Here is a 19,558-nt window from a genome sequence, read left to right on the forward strand (position 1 = left end):
GTTGAAAATTGGTCAAACTTTTTGAAAAAACAGGCAATTTTCCTGTATTTTAGGTAAGTTTAGATCCTTCTCTGAGAAAAATCCCAAGTAATATAATATATATATATAATAAGTAATATTATATAATAAGTGATGTAATTATTCTTGTTCAGTGGATGGGTAGATCTGAGACTTTAATAAATTCAACGGTTTTAGTATCTTGTCCTTTTCGCGCAAGTTACTGCTGCAAGCTTGTAAAAAAATTGCTTTTTTAAGATGTAAAGCATACCATAAGTAAAATAAATATACCTCCTCCAAAATGGAATCAACGTGCCACTGATCCCCAAGAATGGGTATTAAAATGCACTTTTCTGGTTTCCGAGCTGACTTAGGTTGACCCAATCTATGTTCGGAAGATGGACGCTAAAGCTAGGACTAAGGGGACTTATAATCTTAAAATCTTTACTGGATTCAAGTCAAATTTTCACCCAAATGAATAACATTTTAATAAATAAAATTGTGAAAGTATTAATATTGAATACAATCGCAAATAATGAGAAACCTCAGATATTATATTCAAGTATTTAAAATGGGCTAATGTTAATTACGAGGTAAGCCAAAATAACAAAATTATGGACATTAATGAAGGTATATTATTGTATATTGTAACTATTTTATTGTATTTTACTATCGAAGTATTTGGACAATATACTGAAAGGAACGTTTTTTTTAAAGTATTTTCGGAATTTAAACCCTGTATTGTTCTTATTTTATGAATTTGGTATCTTAGAGGACATGGTATGCCTTCCCCCCCCCCGAAAAAAATGGTGTCTTGTTACTATTATTTGTAAAGCTTTAGTTAAGAAATGCAAATGAATAATATTATCTGTTAGATTCACTCTGTATGCTGTTGCTCACTTTTGGGAGTTTTATTCATTCTTCTTAGACATTTTAACAACTTTCTGAAAAAAAAATGCACTGCCATACATAGTGACCTATTTAAATTTGAAAAAGGCAAGAAACTTAAAAATCGGGGGAAAATTTCAAAATTTTGACTTCAGGTTTGAGGAAGGGGTAATGAATTTACTGGTGGGCTGCTAAAATAAAAAATTGATTGGACGAATCTTACCGATACAATCAACTCAGTATCGTTACCCAGGTCTTGTTTTAAAGAGAGTGATGCTGTTGTATGTAATTTGCACTCTCCTCTGAAAAAAAGAGTTAGTCTTATTTTTCGGATTCCGTCCTCCTCCCTGTCCTACTATATCTTACATATTTATTAAAACAACTTCAAGGAGAGGGGATGATTTCCAAATAAGAAGCACATTTTCTTTCAAGCATTCGATTGACAAAAAGCACCTATTTTGACAAGTCTTTGTAGTTTGTATTTCCTCTAGAAGAGCTTTCGCTTTTGTACCTTTTGTTGGTGTTTTATTTTTGCTTTTTTTTGCAGCCTAGTTTTTCTATTCTTTGTTTTTTTCTTCTCTTGTGTGTTGCACTAATTATTGGACACAATATTTTATTGGCAGGAAGACGAGGGGATATTCGGTGTGCGTTTGCGGACTTCCAAAGGCTTCGAGATTCATGATCCTGTAAGTAACTGCTGCCATCTAGTGGTATTTTTTTTTAAAGACATGTGTAGTCTTAATTCTTTTAGAGACATCTGTACTTGTTTGAAAAAGTGACCTAAAGTAGGACTAAAAGGGGTTTACCCCTTCACGTTTCTCCCGCTCTCCCTCTCCTTCTTAGACGCGTCAGTGGAGGGGGAGGGTATCACCCCCCCCCCCATGTTTCGATAAAGGAATTTTGTCCCTTCACTTAAATATTGAAAAATAAATTCCACCTATATTTTAGGTAATTGACATACCTGCTCCTCCTGTCTCCTCCTTCAGCTCTCTAGCTCCTCTCTCTCGCATATAAGATAATATAAGATAAGATAAGATTTATTGCAAAAAGCCTGTGGGCCATAGCAACACATAATACAATCTACAAACCAACACTCAGGAACAAAATACAATTTTAGATAGTAAAAATCAAAAAAGGAAAAAAGAAAAAGAACAACAAAACGACAAAAAAGAAACACCAAGGTTCGACTTTTAACCAACAAACACCATATAATAGAATTCAAATCATAAAAATAGTACTAGGCTATCCCCTAAGTATCAGGCTATCAGCCCCTATAGTAGCAGGCTGAAAAAGAGAATGTCCTTTTTTAAGGCAAAATGATAATGAAGACTGGAAAATGTTATATATTTTCTTCTATTTTTGTTTGATCGTTATTTTTTTATATTCTTTGTGTCTTCAAACTTCGTGTTTTTTTTATCACTTTAAAATCCTAATTAGTCGATTCAAGTTAAAAAAAAGAAGATAAAATAACAACCCATTTTATCTTTATTTGTTCCTTGAAATTTCGTTTCGAACTTCTATTGATATGTTTATAAATTGTACCGTTCAGAAGCCAAATCGATTAAATCTGTTTTATATTTGCTGAAATTGTAGCACCAAGAAAAGTGCCTTAACTTTCTATCCTGGAAATCCTTGGAAATTACCCCTTTACCCTGTAAAATCCATAAAAATAAAGATAGCAAAATAGCAAAAATAATCATATGTCATGTCTCCGTCTTGAGCTGCTGAAGTTAACGTGACAATGCTACAGTAACATGTGCAGAAGCTGGGTTTTCCTTGATATTAGATAATACTATCGATTAAAAGATTTGAATAGCTCCATACTAATACATACTCTGATACATTTCCCCTGCTCTAAAAGACTGTGGCTTCTTATCCACCTGGAAGTTCCCATGCCTGCCAGGTGACCCTGTATCCCTAGTACCCCCACGTCGCGCTACTAAAAATCCTTATTGTTCATAAATCTGATGCTTATATAACTTCCATGAAAACAACTCGCTTCCTTAAATTCTATTTCTGCCTCTTTTTTATTCAAGCAATTTATCCCTTTAAAAAAAATTTCGCTTTTATATTGAGAATTTTTGTAGATTTTTTTTTTATCATCAACCTGATAAACTCCCTTCCGATTAAAAGCTATCTCTTGAAAGTATTCTGCTGATTTTGTATCAAATATTTTTGGTGGAATTTCTTGTTGATGACCAACTATTCTAATCTCATGTGCTCCCCCCTGTTAAAGGGTAGCACTTATACCTAATAGGCAAATTGCAAAAGGAAAAGTGAAAAGTAAATGAAACGGTAATACTTTTACTAAATAGTGAACAAATGCAAATGGTTATTTCGATTTCACAAGCAAGAAACTGTTTTCAGCGATTTCGAAAAAAAATAAGATAGTTGCAAACTTTTCGGCTATTCTTTTGCCTTTCTTTTGTCCATTTTTTTTTTTTTTTGCAAGGCATATTTGATTTGTTTTTTAAATATGAAAGCAGTGTGATCTAGGAAATAATTTGGTCATTGTTGAAGTTTTAACTTCAACAAGCTACCCATAAAGGGTAAAATCACGCGTCTTCTTCGTAACCCCTTTAATCTATCTAATTTTGTGGTTTAGTTGATTTTCTCACCTCTGAATATCAAGCCCTTCTTGTTGAATTTCTTGTATTATAATTCCGGATTTTTACCAAGAGTTCGTTTCTGGTACTGATCTTCAATTAATTCCTGGTTATGACTTAGAATGTTCTTTTTGAGATTCCTAATTTTAACTCCCGATTTTGACCTTGAATTTATTCCTCATTTTGACATTGAATGAAGTCCTGATTTTTACTTCGCATTAATTCCTGATTAAACCTTAGTTGAAGTTTGCAAAAAAAAAAAAAAAAAAAAAAAAAAAATCAATTGTTGAGTTTTTCCAAGGATTAATTTACCTAAACCATTTGTTGTTGAAATAATACTAAAAGTAGGGTGTGAATTTTTCAAAGGCTTACTTTTACCTGCTTCACCTCTCAGCCCTGAAACATGAATTCCTGAAGGATAGATGTTGATGTTGTTCTAGACGTTGTTCTAATACTATTTACTCTTCCTCAACTTCTAGATGTTAAGTTTTGCCAAAATTTTTTTTTTAATTTTAAGTTGTTTTTTTTTTTTTTTTTTTTTAAGATTTCAAGTTTTGCCAGATTTTAGGTTTTTCTTTTTTCTTTCTATTTTTTTCTCTTTGGGATAATTGAGAACATGCCGCTACCCCCCCCCCCCCCCCCAACATTTTTATTCGTTCAAAACAAAAATATTTTAGGGTCTAATTCTGTTGATATGTCCCATTTTAGGCTTAAAATTGTAACGACCACTATGATGATAGCGTAATAATGATTATAAGGATAATAATGGTAATAATTGTAGAAAATTATTAATAATTTGTACTTGTATAACTGTAGAACAGGCTACTACTGTATGTTAGACTCTTAGCCATTTTTAAAATATAAATTCTGGCACGTATACAATTATCTTTAAATAAGTTATAAAACTCATAGCTTAATTTATTTTTACTTTTATTTTTCTTTGTTTTGTTTTGAAATTTAGTTAGCGCGTTTTTTAGGCCAAGAAAGGTTTATTACGGCAAACAACAGAAAGATTTTTCGAGAGAAACAGCTGTATCGAGGCAACCGTATTACTTGTAGTAAAGGCACGTGGTGAAAGCTTGTAAAAATCTCCCAGACAAATAAACAAAATTAAACGTGAGCCATGTTTTCATTCTGTTTACTATTCATGAACGTCAATGAAGCTTCAATCCAACAGGACAACATGAAATGATTAAAGATCAATTATAGTTCTTCCAATTTATGTATTATTTTAAAATCAAAATAAGCGATTACCTTGCGGTAGTATTGGGGAAGATTCCAAGCTTATAAATCAGAGATATTCTGGTTCAATCCCAGCCGCCGCAAGGAAAGTGTTCATTTAGTATCTTATACAATTTTTTTTGCTGAACATGATTGTAATTACCGCCCAAAAAGTGATTGTTTAAAAGGTTCTCATTAATCTTAACAAATAAACAACAACTTTGGGTCGTTCTATTTATGATGAAAGGTTTAGTCTTTCAAAGTCCACAAAAAATGAGTTTATGTTTTGTATTTATTTGGTTTTTCCCGCAAACTACTGTATCATAAGGTCTTGCCAATTTCACCAACCACTCTAATCCTTACCTTAATTCGAATAGATGGGTTTGCATACAAAAACGTGTGTTATATGTTTTACTTCATTCATCTTTGGTTTGTGAACATTAACGTAGGTTTTTACGTTTTACCTCAGATTTCATGTGTCTTTATCGACAGCTCCTATGTAATAAGGCTTAACTGATTTTCTTGACTGCACTAGTCCTTATCTTGGGTTCAGATAAATGGGTTTGAATGTAGGTTTTTATTTTCCGGCTCAGATCTTATCTGTTTTAGCCGCAAGCTTCTGAATGATGAGGCTTCACGGAATTTCCTGACTGCGCATGTAGGTTTTTATTTTGGGCCTCAGATCTTACTTGTTTTACCCGCAAGCTTCTTGGTGGTGAGGCTTCAAGGTCGTTCCTGACTGCACCAGGCCTCATCTTAGGTTCAAATAAATAGGTTTGAATGTAGGTTTTTATTTTGCGCCTCCGATCTTACCTGTTTTATCGGTAAGTTTCTGCGTGATAAGGCATCACCAACTTTCCTGACTGCACTAGTCCTCATCTTGTGTTCAAATAAAAGGGTTTGAATGTAGTTTTTTATTTTGCGCCTCCTATCTTACCTATTTTATCGGTAAGTTTCTGTGTGATGAGGCATCACCAACTTTCCTGAATGCACTAGTCCTCATCTTGGGTTCAAATAAATGGGTTTGAATGTAGTGTTTTATTTTGCGCCTCAGATCTTACCAGTTTTATCGGTAAGCTTCTGTCTGACGAGGCTTCACCGACTTTCTTGACTGCACTAGTCCTCATCTTGTGTTCAAATAAAAGGGTTTGAATGTTTGTTTTTATTTTGCGCCTCAGATCTTACCAGTTTTATCGGTAAGCGTCTATGTGACGAGGCTTCACCGACTTTCCTGACTGCACTAGGCCTCATCTTAGGTTCAAATAAATGTGTTTGAATGTAGGTTTTTATTTTGCGCCTCCGATCTTACCTGTTTTATCGGTATGTTTCTGTGCGATGAGGCATACCAAATTTCCTGACTGCACTAGTCCTCATCTTGGGTTCAAATAAATGAGTCTGAATGTAGATTTTTATTTTGCGCCTCCGATCTTACCTGTTTTATCGGTAAGTTTCTGTGTGATGAGGCATCACCAACTTTCCTGACTGCACTAGTCCTCATCTTGTGTTCAAATAAAAGGGTTTGAATGTAGTTTTTTGTTTTGCGCCTCCTATCTTACCTATTTTATCGGTAAGTTTCTGTGTGATGAGGAATCACCAACTTTCCTGAATGCACTAGTCCTCATCTTGGGTTCAAATAAATGGGTTTGAATGTAGTGTTTTATTTTGCGCCTCAGATCTTACCAGTTTTATCGGTAAGCTTCTGTCTGACGAGGCTTCACCGACTTTCTTGACTGCACTAGTCCTCATCTTGTGTTCACATAAAAGGGTTTGTATGTAGGTTTTTATTTTGCGCCTCAGATCTTACCAGTTTTATCGGTAAGCTTCTGTGTGACGAGGCTTCACCGACTTTCCTGACTGCACTAGGCCTCATCTTAGGTTCAAATAAATGTGTTTGAATATAGGTTTTTATTTTGCGCCTCCGATCTTACCTGTTTTATCGGTATGTTTCTGTGCGATGAGGCATACCAAATTTCCTGACTGCACTAGTCCTCATCTTGGGTTCAAATAAATGAGTATGAATGTAGATTTTTATTTTGCGCCTCCGATCTTACCTGTTTTATCGGTAAGTTTCTGTGTGATGAGGCATCACCAACTTTCCTGACTGCACTAGTCCTCATCTTGTGTTCAAATAAAAGGGTTTGAATGTAGGTTTTATTTTGCACCTCACATTTTATATATTTTAGCCGCAAGCTTCTGGGTGGTGAGGCGTCACCGACTTTCCTGACCGCACTTGTCCTCATCTTTGGTTCAACTAAATGGGTTTGAATGTAGGTTTTTATTTTGTGCCTCCGATCTTACCTGTTTTATCGGTAAGCTTCTGTGCGATGAGGCTTCACCGACTTTCCTGACTGTACTAGGCCTCCTCTTAGGTTCAAATAAATGGGTTTGAATATAGGTTTTTATTTTGCGCCTCCGATCTTACCTGTTTTATCGGTAAGTTTCTGTGTGATGAGGCATCACCAACTTTCCTGAATGCACTAGTCCTCATCTTGGGTTCAAATAAATGGGTTTGAATGTAGGTTTTTATTTTGTAGCTCAGATCTTATCTGTTTTAGCCGCAAGCTTCTGTTTGATGAAGTTTCACCGACTTTGTTGAATTTCATGTAACTGTTAAAATTATGTCTAGGAATTATATCAATAATAAGAAAAAATAATAATAAGAAAATAAAAACCTTAACCATAAAGTAGAATATAAAGCAAAATAACTTTAATTTGTTAGAAGCTTTTTCTTATAAAATCAGCTTCTGTGGTCCTTCCTAAAGTTTTCGGTCGGCTTTGTGGGTGTTTGTTGATGGTTTTGAGTCATATCAACTAGCTTAAAAGTGGCTATTCCTCATATTTTTATTTTTAATAATAAATATATAAATGAAAATATATAAAAAATATATTATGATGACAAAATTGTCACCATCAGTGAACCTCGAAATAATTTTTCTAGGTTTTACTATCCCGGAAATTCTTTCTTCTGAAAGTAAAAAGCCCATAAAAAAAAAATTAAAAAACAAAAACAAAAATAAAACTGTTTTAGATGATATAGTTAATTTTTATCAACATAATAATATTGCTTAATATTACGAATATCTGCTTAAAAATTAAAATGTAAAATTGTAAATTTAAATGCTGTAAAAAAAAACAACCAAAAAACAGTAGTAGACAAAACTTTAGTTGTATTAAAAATGGATCAACTACTGCTCAATGCTTGATACAAATATTTATTTTCAGTTGGAGAAATACGTGTGCCAACACTGCAGTCGCGGAGATTCAGAAGCCAGTATGCTGCTTTGTGACGGTTGTGATGACTCATATCACACTTTTTGCCTGGTACCACCCCTTAGTGAAATACCCAAAGGTAACATTGACTGCTACAGCTTTCTACTGCATTTCTTGCTAGTTTCATGGATCATGTCCACTCACAGGGGAAGAGGTTGCGACCTAAGAATTTGACTATTAGCTATTTGGTATATGAGCCGTCTCAATCGAGTGGTTAGCGACCCGGGCTTGAAATCCTGAGGTCAGGGGTTCGAGTCCTGGCTCGCTGGTTGTTTGATTTGGAACCAGGGTCAATGGTATGACTCTGCAAGCTCAGCCAGAGTCCACCCAGCTCTAAATGGGCGCCTGGAGAAATCTGGGGAAAAACACAGGAAGCGTCGGATGATTTGCCCCCAACCACGCATTGCACTCCCGGCCGAAGGCATCGAGTCAGGAATTGGTACCTGCACAACGCAGACAATTGGTCAGCATGTGAAAAAGTTTTTTTTTTAGGAAGTTTATTTTGTATATTAGTTATGTTGAAGAAACTTAGGAGATAGTTCACCCCACCCCCTCCTCCATTTCCATCCAAGTTTCTCTCACGTACTTCTCACTAGAATATAAAAGAATTAGACCTGAAGATTAGCTATTTGTCCAAAAATCTATATAATTGGGTAGACCTAGGACTTTTTTTTTGAATTTCTAAATTTCCTTTGTAAAATCTTCGCGTGTCCCCATTTCTTCTTCCCAAGTTTGGGTAGTTTATTTTATTGTGATAGAATAGAATAGAATTTATTGACACAAAAGCCCAAAGGGCAGTGGTCACAAAAAAACAAAGACACTTTCATACAAGCTTAAATAGGCACAAAAGTATAATCTAGGGTAGTGAACTTTCACCCTCATCCCTCTCTATGTTCTACACCCATCGTCAGGAACCTTCCGAGTTTCTTTATACCTCCCATATCTTTCCTTGCTAATAAATTTATTATCTCATCTCTCTCCCAAACCTTAACCCCAAACAATCCTTTTCTTAAATCTATTAATTCACTACACTTCCCCACAAAATGAACCAAATCTTCCTTTTTCCTGTACATGGACAGAATTAAGGACTAGAAGCTTGCGTAACCCCTCCCAGATACTTCCTTACCTCACCTAGTGGTAACCCATCTGACCTAACACAAATAATAAACTTTAGCTGCCTCTTTTGAAGACCTGCCTTAAAATACAATTCTTCTCCCCACTGCTCCTTAGCCTTTGCATATAACTCCAGTGACCGGGTCTCATTCACTCGTGCATGCCACATCTGGATTTAATGGTCCCTTAACCTCTCCCTGACCCTACTTGCAACTTATCCTTCCTTTAATCCAATCCCTAGCTCTCCATTCCATAACTCTGCAAATCCACAATCATCCAATATCTTCTTTATTTGAGATGGCCACGTATCACTCTTTGGGATCCTGAGAGCTTCTAGATATGCTGCTTTTGTTATCCTTACTCGGGGCATACTCAGAATTTTCTCCCATAGTCTTATCATCCCTACTAGCCTAGCATTTCTTAAAGAAAGTAAACCTAGATCTCCTCTCAATACTAAACTATTCTTTGAAAAATGTAGACCTAAAATTCTCTTAAAATACTAAAGCTGAATCTCCTCCATCCTCCCACCATCTATGTGTCCCCAAACTTCAGATCCATAATGCATAGCCGATGCAATCTTTACCTGAAATATCTGCTTATGTATCTTCAGGTTCCGTATGTTCGCCAGTTGGATAGCAGTCACAGAATAGGCACAGGACTTTCCTTTAGCAAGACCTAGCTTCAGTTGCTTTCCTAACTTACCATTTGACGAATACTTACATCCTAAATACGTAAACCCACCCCTACTTTCTAAATCTATTCCCTCCCATTTTATTCTATTCCTACTTGTAATCTTACCCCCTTTTCTAAAAACCATAACTACCGACTTCTTTACATTCAGGCTTAGTTGTTTCCTATCTATACATTCCTTAGTTCTATCCAACAAGAACTATAAATCCTCTCTAGACTTCGCTACTAGTGCCAGGTCATCTGCGAACATCAGCATGCATAGTTCACAGACATCTAATGACACCATTGGGGCTCCTTGCTTCCTAAGAAAATCCGGTAAATCATTAATTAACAAGGAAAATAACCGCGGAGACAGGGGGCAGCCTTGTTTAACCCCCTTTATAGAACAAATCACATCTGAAAATTTTCCTGCCATCCTAATAACAAACTTTGTAACTTCATACATACTTATTAAAATCCGTACAAGTGAGTATGGCAGGCCAATATTTATAGAATCCTTCATTAACAGTTCCCTCTTTACATTATCAAATGCCCTTTTTAAATCCAAAAAAGCTACATACAATTTACCTCTCTTCTTTTTTATAAACTTATCAACTAAACACTTCAATGTGAAAATTCGATCAATTGTACCCTCCCTGAATCCTGACTGCTCCGCGGCTAGCCTTTCAGTTTTCTGGAGCCAACTTCTAAGTCTGTTATCTAATACCTTCGCCATTAGCTTTCCTAGTGTGTTACCTAAATATATACATCTATAATTTTCATGTAGTTTCGTATCCCCTTTCTTAAAAATCGGCGCTCCCACTGCTAGGTTCCGCTCAGTAGGCCAAATTCCAGATCAAAGAAATACTGTAAATATCAAAGAAATAATATACAATGTTACGCATTTACTATACTTCCATACAGCTGCTGGAATACCATCAGGACCCGGTGCTGAACATCCCTTCATCTCTTTTAAACGTTTCCATGCTTCTTCTACCCTTACTGGCTCGATTAAAGCATCATCTTCTTCCTTCATAGGGCCATAAACTTGATCTTTGTTGCTCTTCTTCCAATTATTTTCAAATACACACTCATTTTCCGTTGACTCCTGCCTCTCTAATTCACTCGGCCAGGTGTCCGCGGGAGGGGGATATCTTGTCTTGTCTCCCTTCTGGAAGAACTCCAAACCTTCTTCCAAAAAACTTTGCTATCATTATCCTTTAATGCCTGCTCTATCTCCTTAATATCTTCTTCTTCTTTCATCTTCTTACACTTTCTTACTACTTTCTTATACTCTCTCCTCATTCTTCGGTATGCCGATATATTATTATCTAGAGTCCCTGGAGCCTGACTACATATAACGCTTCTTGTAGCCTAGCTTTTAACTTTTTACTTTCCATATTCAATACCCTCCCCTCTATATTTCTAATATATACTTCTCTCTATATTTCCCCTCGATATTTCTAAGGTTTCTGGTGCCAAAACGAAAATGTTGCGTGTTTGGTTACCATGTTTTGCTTTTGCAGCGTATTAAATTTGCCGACCCCCGAACAAGTTTTCATTTTCTAAGGTAGCTGCTAAACTGATATATTTTACATTTATCTGTTTGTATATTATACATATTGCATATTTTTATTCTTTATATTTATGTTTATCTATTATATTTCACTCTTTTTCAAAAACAAATTCTCATATCCAAAAATACAAAATTCTGTATTTTATAGGAAGGAATTTTGGATGTGAATTTTCATCCACATCAATGACTTTTAGCAATTAGGCAAATTTTTGTGTATTAATGACCTTTGTTGGGTGGCTTTTTACATAAACCTCGAGATTTCACAATTTTTGGGTAAGTAACCACCGTAGAGTAGAGGGGGATTCTTCTAGGTTTAGGAAAATGAATTTTGTCTATCTAATACTTTTCTGTTATATTTTTTTGTATCTAACTTTATTTGACTTAAAACACAGTAATAAAAATACAATATGCCATGGGCTCTAGCGGCTTGCACTTGTCCAAAGAACCCGTAAACACACTAAAACAAACCACCTAAGGCACATAAAACACGGAATAAGAAATAGAGAAAAAGAAATAATGAAAGCAAAGAAAAAGTTGAAAGAAAATAAATATTAACTTCTTTGTTTACCCCTTAGAAAAAAAAAACAATGACAACTACATGTATTAACTAATTATAAAGAATTGTAACATAATTATAATTATACAAATTGTCTATTACAAATAATACTATATAAGTATATAACAGACAAGTCTATAACTAATGATTCTAATAAGTCCAGTCTCTAATACGCAAGAATTAATAAGTAATAATCTAGTAAGTAATGATAATTCTAACAAGTAATAATTCCAATAAGCCTATAACAAACTGACTGTAACAAATCATGTCTGTAACGAATAATTATAACAAATTATCTTTTAATTGGGACATTGAAAACATGCAGTTTGTTAAAACAGTCATTTGAAAATAAGAACAATTTCCTGGTCAAAACTTGTAACTAAAGTAAGTAAGTATGACGGCACTAGTCTCTTAAGGTCCAAACTGGTGGTGCTCATCTCCGTTTCGTGGCCCTTCAGCCAGGAAGCGCAATGGGGGGCTGGGGGCCAGCCATCCTCTGCTCTCGCACACCCTTCCTGCTTACCTTCCCCAGATTTCTCCAGGTACCCATTTAGAGCTGGGTCGACTCTGGCTAAGCTTAGAGAGTCACACCACTGACCCGCGTCCCAAACCAAATAACTGGCCAGGCCAGGGATCGAACCCGTGCCCCTTGGACAAAGAATTCTCAACCCATCGCACGTCCAAGTTAAAATCTGGACATGCGATGAAAAACAGCTTGAAAGTGTGAACCAAGTAAAATTACTACTATTGCTAATAACTCATCGCAGCACCAAGCCGCCTTAGGCCAACACGTTTCCGCACACTCCTCCATTCCAATCTATTTCACTAAATGTCATTCTTTATCTCCTCCAATGAAGTTCTAATGTTTTTTAAATCCCTCCTCGTGAACTGTTCCCATCCTATTCTGGGAGGATCTAGGTCTCGCCTGGCCCCAAGTGGATGGCCAAAAAACACTATCATCTGTAAAACATGACCTAGCCATCTTAACCTTTCTTTCATTATAGTTCTAGAGGGGTGCTAACATTTCATCTAACCATCACAAGCGCTAAACGTCATTTCGTCAACAAGGAAAATCCGTCAGAACCACTAACCGTCGGAACGTCGACGGTCATAACATCGATACGTCAGGACATCGACAGTCATAACTACTGTTGTTGTTTTTTTTCCAGAGACGATTGTGAGTTGTAAATCTGTTTTGAAACCTGCAAATTCTACTGGCACGCCATCTATTCTGCTATTTTCATATAGCGCCATCTTTGTTGCCACCTGTGTATCTGTTTCTTCTGAATAAGTGAAGTCACATAGTTGCCAAATACTGCATAGCTGCCAAATTTAGACAGTATATTTTGCCATTTTCGGCGATATAATTTGGGCTACATTTTTCGGAGATAGCCTGTGCAGAAGTGAGCAACAACGAACATTCAAGAGGCCATACAGTACTAGCGGGATTTTTTATCCTTAAACTGCTGGGATAAGGTGATTTGTGTGTTGCACTTCCCATGGGTCTTATCTACTGCTAAATCTTTAAAGCTTGTAATGCTGGTGTTGCCAAATTGAACTGAAGGTTTGCTGACAAAATCTTTGCCAAAATAAATAACATAAATATGGTAGAACTCTGCCCACGTGGCAAGAAAAATGTAACAAGAGCTCAAGGAGGAATTCAGTGCCGAGACTGCTTAAAATGGCTCCACTTTGGTTGCACAGATCTTGCGTATAATAAGGAAGCTGCTGACAAACTCCGAGGGCAATGGCAATGCTATAGTTGCAAATCTTCTAGCAACGACCAATATAAAGCAACTCCTCCACCAAAAGCACAAAATACTAGAGGGACTCCGAGAGAAGAATCCACCAAAAGCCAAAGTCCGTCGGTAAGCCAGCCTACGAAGCCCAAAGAGATTCCTTTGAGCACTAGTTTCCCAGATAACAACACAGAATGCAGCTACTGTCACAAAGATGTCGACATTACCACCTCTTTCCTCTGCTTTTTCTGCAACAAGTGGGAACATGCCTCTTGCCGAGGTATAAATGCAGATCTCGTGCTGGTCATGAAGAGAGAAGACAGCGAGTGTCTCCTGTTTAAATACGAATGCCTCTCCTGCTCCAAGCGAAAAGTAGCATTTCTACAGCTTCAAGTGCGACAGCTAACAGAAGCTCAACCTCACAGACCTCATGAGGCAACACCTTCGAATCATAGTGAAAAACCCTCACCTCACGACATCCAGCCGACAATAAATGCAATTATTCAGGTAGAAGTAGAAAAGGAACTAAGAGAACAGAAAAAGATGAATTTTGTAGTCATGGGGCTACCTGAATCTACTACTGTCAATGACACTACACAGGTTGTCAAATTGACTCAAGAAAACGAGTTCGGGGCAAATATCACTGAAGGGGAAATACCAGAAACTGCCCGGATTGGAAGACCAAAAGAAGATGGTAGTCCACGCACTTTGTTAGTTAAGCTAAAAAAATCACAAGAGCTTGAGATGAAAAGACAAACAATCCTGAAGACAGCTCCAAATCTAAGAAAATCATCAAATGAAGAAACTCGTACCAAAGTATATATAAACCCAGATCTCACGCCCATGCAGAGACAAATGCTCGCCATGAAGAGACAACAGAAGAGGAATACCCGCACCCAGTGCGATCGTCAAATGGAGATGCAGAGCCATTGGAGGCGAGGTAAAGACTCCAACGAAGAGCAATGGCAAATATGAAGTAGAATAACCAAAGCCAAACAAATGCCACCATCCTTCAAGCCTAAAAAAAAAGCTACTAAAGTAAAAACACTAAAGATATTATATTTAAATGCTGATTCACTACCAAACAAATTATCAGAATTAAAAGTAGAAATTGCAGCAAAGAACCCAGACATAGCAGCAGTGGTCGAAGCTAAGTTTAAACACTGTCGATATCTCCCAACTTTACCAGAGTTGGCCATCAACGGCTACAAAAGCCACACCTTGAACATAGGTCAAGAAGAAGGTCGGGGAATTATTTGCTACGTCTTAGACAATTTATCAGTCCAGAAAGTGTCATCAAAAACAAATGGACAGGAAATTATTTGGCTTCAGATATCAAACACAAACCAAGCAACTCTAAATTTGGCTGTAATATATAAAAGTCCAAATAGCACAGCCGTGAATGACCAAGTACTCTTTAAAGATATTCACGCTATATGTCAAAGATTAACAGAACCAACTCTCATAATTGGAGATTTCAATTATCCTAACATAGATTGGGACCTTCCACACCTCCTAGAGCATAGCGGGTCACCCTCACAGAGGGAATTTCTGAAGATAGTGAACGATAATTACCTAGAACAGCTTATTAAAAAACCAACAAGAATCCGAGGAAGCGACAAGCCAACACTACTGGACCTAGTCCTATGCAGTAATACGGAACTAATAAAAGAACTTACTATAGGTCCTCCCGTTGGAAAATCGGACCACGCTACAATTTACTTTGAGGTGATTGTAAGCCGCGAAACTATGAGAAAAAAAGAGAAGTGGAAGTATTCAAAAGGTGATTACAATACCATGCGAACGGAGCTATAAGATTTCAACTGGACCTAAATAATATACAACACAGATCTAGTGGATGGATTGTACTTAATGTTTGTATCTTTAATCATAGACCTTAGAAAGAATTATTCACCAATAGTCAAAATATTTAAACGACCGCCTCTAAAACGAGAGATCCTTGACCTAATAAAAATCAAGCGGCACGCCTGGGAGACGCTCAAGTAGACTGATACCGAAAGTAATCGTAGAAATTATCGCAGAATCGCCAACAAAGTCAGGAAAGCCACTAGACAAGAAGCAAGCGAAAAGGAGAGGAAAGTAGCCGGAAACTCAAAGATCAACCCCAAGGCGTTTTGGAACTTCGTGAACTCAAAAAGAAAAGAACAGCCGGTTATTCCCGATCTTAGAAACTCAGCAACAAATTTAACAATCAGTGACCCAATAGCTAAAGACAACCTACCAAATCAACAGTTTTCCACAGTTTTCACAACAGAGAGGGACAAAGATGAAAGTCAAGAGGAATGTCAGCCACTAGACGCAGGCAAATTTGAAGAAATAGAACTGACAATACAAATGGTCTACAAAAAACTAAAAAATCTAAACCCTTACGTATCAGAAGGTCCAGATGGCCTACATCCTAGAGCGCTCAAAGAGCTGGCACAAGAAACTGCAGCGCCATTGCACTACATTTTTTTCAAGTTGCTACAAACAGGGAACCTGCCTGATACATGGAAGCAAGCAACAGTGATACCCCTCTTCAAAAAAGGAAGCAAATCAGATCCAAGTAATTACAGACCTATGAGTTTAACCTGTATCTCATGCAAAATACTAGAATCTTTACTCCACGATAATATATTACAGTACCTACTCGAAAGGAGCCTCATTTCACCCGCACAGTTTGGATTCCTCAAGAAAAGATCAGCAGAAAGCCAGCTACTTGTCGCTACAAACGCCTGGAGAAAATATATGGATAGTGGGATGCAGGTAGATATTTTATACTTAGATCTCAGAAAAGCCTTTGATAAAGTCTCACAAAGTCAACTTCTTCGAAAACTACAGTCTATCGGTGTTGGCGATACTATTCTAAAGTGGGTTCTCAACTTTCTGAAAGGAAGATCTCAGCGAGTGAGACTGGAGGGATATCTTAGCAGCAATGAGACAAAAGTCACAAGTGGAGTAGTTCAAGGTAGTGTTCTGGGGCCTTTACTTTTCAATATTTACATAAATGATCTCCCAAATGACATAGATTCAGAGATACTGCTTTATGCAGATGACACGAAAATCTTTCGCGCAATAACAAGCTTTGAAGATACAGAAATGCTACAGCAAAACTTAAACAAAATAGCAGAATGGATGAAAAAATGGAGCATGGAAGTGAATACAGAAAAAAGTTGTCATATTCGGCTAGGCCCAAAACACATTTCTCGGCGCTACTGCTTTGAAGGACAACAGATACCTATACAAGAAGAAGCTCGAGACCTGGGAGTGACAATAGACAGTGACATGACTTTCACCAAGTACTACGAATCAATCATCTCTAAGTCATCACAAGTCTTGGGAATTATTCAAAGGAATGTCTCTCTTACTGAATCAACACTGTTTTCTACATTCTTCATGTCTTTGGTGAGACAAATGATCAAACATGTTCTTACAACAACAAGACCGTTTTTTCAAAAAGACAGGACTACAATAGAAAAATCCAAAGGAGAGCTACTTAATTCGTTCCATCACTTATAGATTTATCATACAAAGACTGTTAGAAAAAACTGTCACTCCCAAGCCTCTCATACCCACTTTTGAGAGGAGATCTTATTGAAGTATACAAAATATGCAACAGATACTACGACAACATCCCTCCAGAAGAGATAATAACATTCAAGAATAATAACCTGAGAGGTCACGAGTTTAAGCAAACTGAAGAACGTCTCAGAAAAGATGGTGGGAGATGGGCATTCAGCAACCGCATTGTCTCCGAGTGGAACGCACTACCATCAGACACTGTTAACTCAGATTCAGTCAATGCATTTAAGAACAAGATTGACAATCATTATAGTGATAAAGCATTTGATTATTTAAATTTTTGTAGATAGAGGCGCAAGCCTGTTTTCGCAATATATTATTATTATTATTATAACAGCGATACGTCATGACTTCGACATTCACAATCACTACCCGTCAGAACATCGACAGTCATAACATTGACACGTCAGGACATCGGCAAATAAATTTATAAGTTTATATAATAGTAATAAGTATATAATAGTTTAGAAACAAATTTCGGTTATATATTAGCACATCAGGGGGATGGGGTAAAGCATAGCATATATTAAAAAACGTAACCTAACCTAGGTACCTTTTCCCCCCTAAACCCCAAAAAACTAAAGTTTTTAAATTTTAGATATTGTGACTGATTTTTTCGATGTCCTGACGTGTCGATGTTATGACTGTCGACGTTCGGACGGGTAGCGATTTTGACTTCGATGAACTGACGTGTCGATGTTATGACTGTCGATGTCCTGACGCTTAGTGGTTCTGAGGGATTTTTGTGGATGTTATGACGGATTTTGTCGATGTCCTGACGGTAGTGGTCATGACTTGTTGATGTCCTGACGCCTTTCCGTTCTAGAAAGTGGGATTGGACCATATTAGACTGTAAATCTTCTTTTTCTTCAGCAAGATGTATTTGGGCTTTTCAGTCAAGACTTTTAGACATCTTCCTTTTGCAGATAGCCGCTATTATATGTTTTGCTGTAGCTCTCAACGAGTGTGGGTGACTTATAAGAGGGGAAACTGGCGTTAGTGCTGATAAAAAAAAAACAAAACACCAGGGCCATTTAGTGTTTGGTGTTTCTTAGCACTTTTTTTCAGTGCAATAATAGGAAAAGTTAATTTATACAGTAATGAATCATAAGTTAATTTAATAAGTCAATTATAAGTTAATGAATCATTAAATTAGTGTAGTAATAAGTTTCTGATCTTAGTCTCTGACAGAAAAACGATTACAAAGATTGAAAAAACGTGCCAAGAGACGCCAAACGCCAGATTGTGTTGGTGTTTGTTTGTCGACACTAGCGCCAATTTCCGCTCTTGTAAGTTACTCATACTCTTTGGTAGCTCTCTGGATTCCAGGACCCGGATAATTCTGGTATATATTTTGAGTTAAGTACTGGGTAGGGTCAGCCAGGCTCTTAAGTGGTGGCAGTATTTTGTGGTGTCTGAAGCCCTTTAACAGTTTATTCTGAAGCGTCTGCAGGCGTTAGTCTATTAAAGAATATTCCTTTGAAAATCATGTTGTGTTTTTTCCTGTTCTTTCCAAAATTGGGTAGCTTGGCTAGCACGTTATTATACTATGGTTATTATCCAGGTGACTGGCGTTGTCCTAAATGTCTTGAGGAAGAAGTGAGCAAACCTACGGAAGCCTTTGGTTTTGAACAGGCTCAAAAGGAGTATACCCTCCAGTCTTTTGGGCAGATGGCTGATCAATTTAAGGCTGATTTCTTCAGACTGCCTGTACATGTAAGTGTGATTTTTACCTCAAATGATTTTTCACTTTACGATGAATTTTAAAGTAAAGAGTAAACTAATCGAATATTTGGTGTAGTTCTTATAGGATTGTGAGCTGCAAAAATGTGTTTAAAAAAAAAAAAAAAAAAAAAAAAAAAAAAAAAAAACAGTGTGGAAAACTAATGCGTTGTTAAACAAAACGAATTTTTTTGCTTACGAATAAGTTATTTTTTGAATTATGTGTTTAAAGCAATTATATTAATTGCTTTGTATCTTCAATATGAATTAATATCGTATTTTATGTTCTATTAATTAATATGTCTTATTAAATAATTTAGTTTCTAATTTATTATACTTTTTTTAAATGGGTTCAAATAAATTTTTTTCTGAAATGCCTGTCAAACTAGCGCCTCAAACAGAACAGTGGCTCAGAGTTTAAATAAAAACTGATGCTAAAAAATTTATGCTGAAATGTAGATGTAATGTTTTGTAATGTTTGACAAATTTTTGATATTATATTGAGGGTTATTCTAAAGTTGCGCAAACCTTTGCCAGTTCAAAAATCGATCTGTGTTGGGTCATTGTCTGCGTTAATTTTTTAAAGCAAAATTTTTTTAATTCTGCTGAATTTTTTTTT

At 36.4% G+C, this 19,558-nt stretch overlaps 1 protein-coding gene across 2 annotated transcripts in view; it reads left to right on the top strand.

The window, feature by feature from the left end:
* Kdm5 (Lysine demethylase 5) overlaps positions 1-19,558 on the top strand; it is a 125,849-nt gene that overhangs the window by 31,765 nt on the left and 74,526 nt on the right. The window contains exons 5-7 of one of the 2 annotated variants that reach the window (XM_089101639.1): positions 1,509-1,571; positions 7,935-8,061; positions 18,782-18,933. In XM_089101639.1, coding sequence (XP_088957765.1) covers positions 1,509-1,571; positions 7,935-8,061; positions 18,782-18,933 — 342 coding nt within the window. The remainder of the gene's footprint in view (positions 1-1,508; positions 1,572-7,934; positions 8,062-18,781; positions 18,934-19,558) is intronic. The other variant, XM_089101640.1, reaches the window with a different exon arrangement.

Source organism: Artemia sp. Qi Xiang Cuo, chromosome 15 (assembly GCF_049724085.1).
Source record: "Artemia sp. Qi Xiang Cuo chromosome 15, ASM4972408v1, whole genome shotgun sequence".
Classification (NCBI taxonomy): domain Eukaryota; kingdom Metazoa; phylum Arthropoda; class Branchiopoda; order Anostraca; family Artemiidae; genus Artemia; species Artemia sp. Qi Xiang Cuo.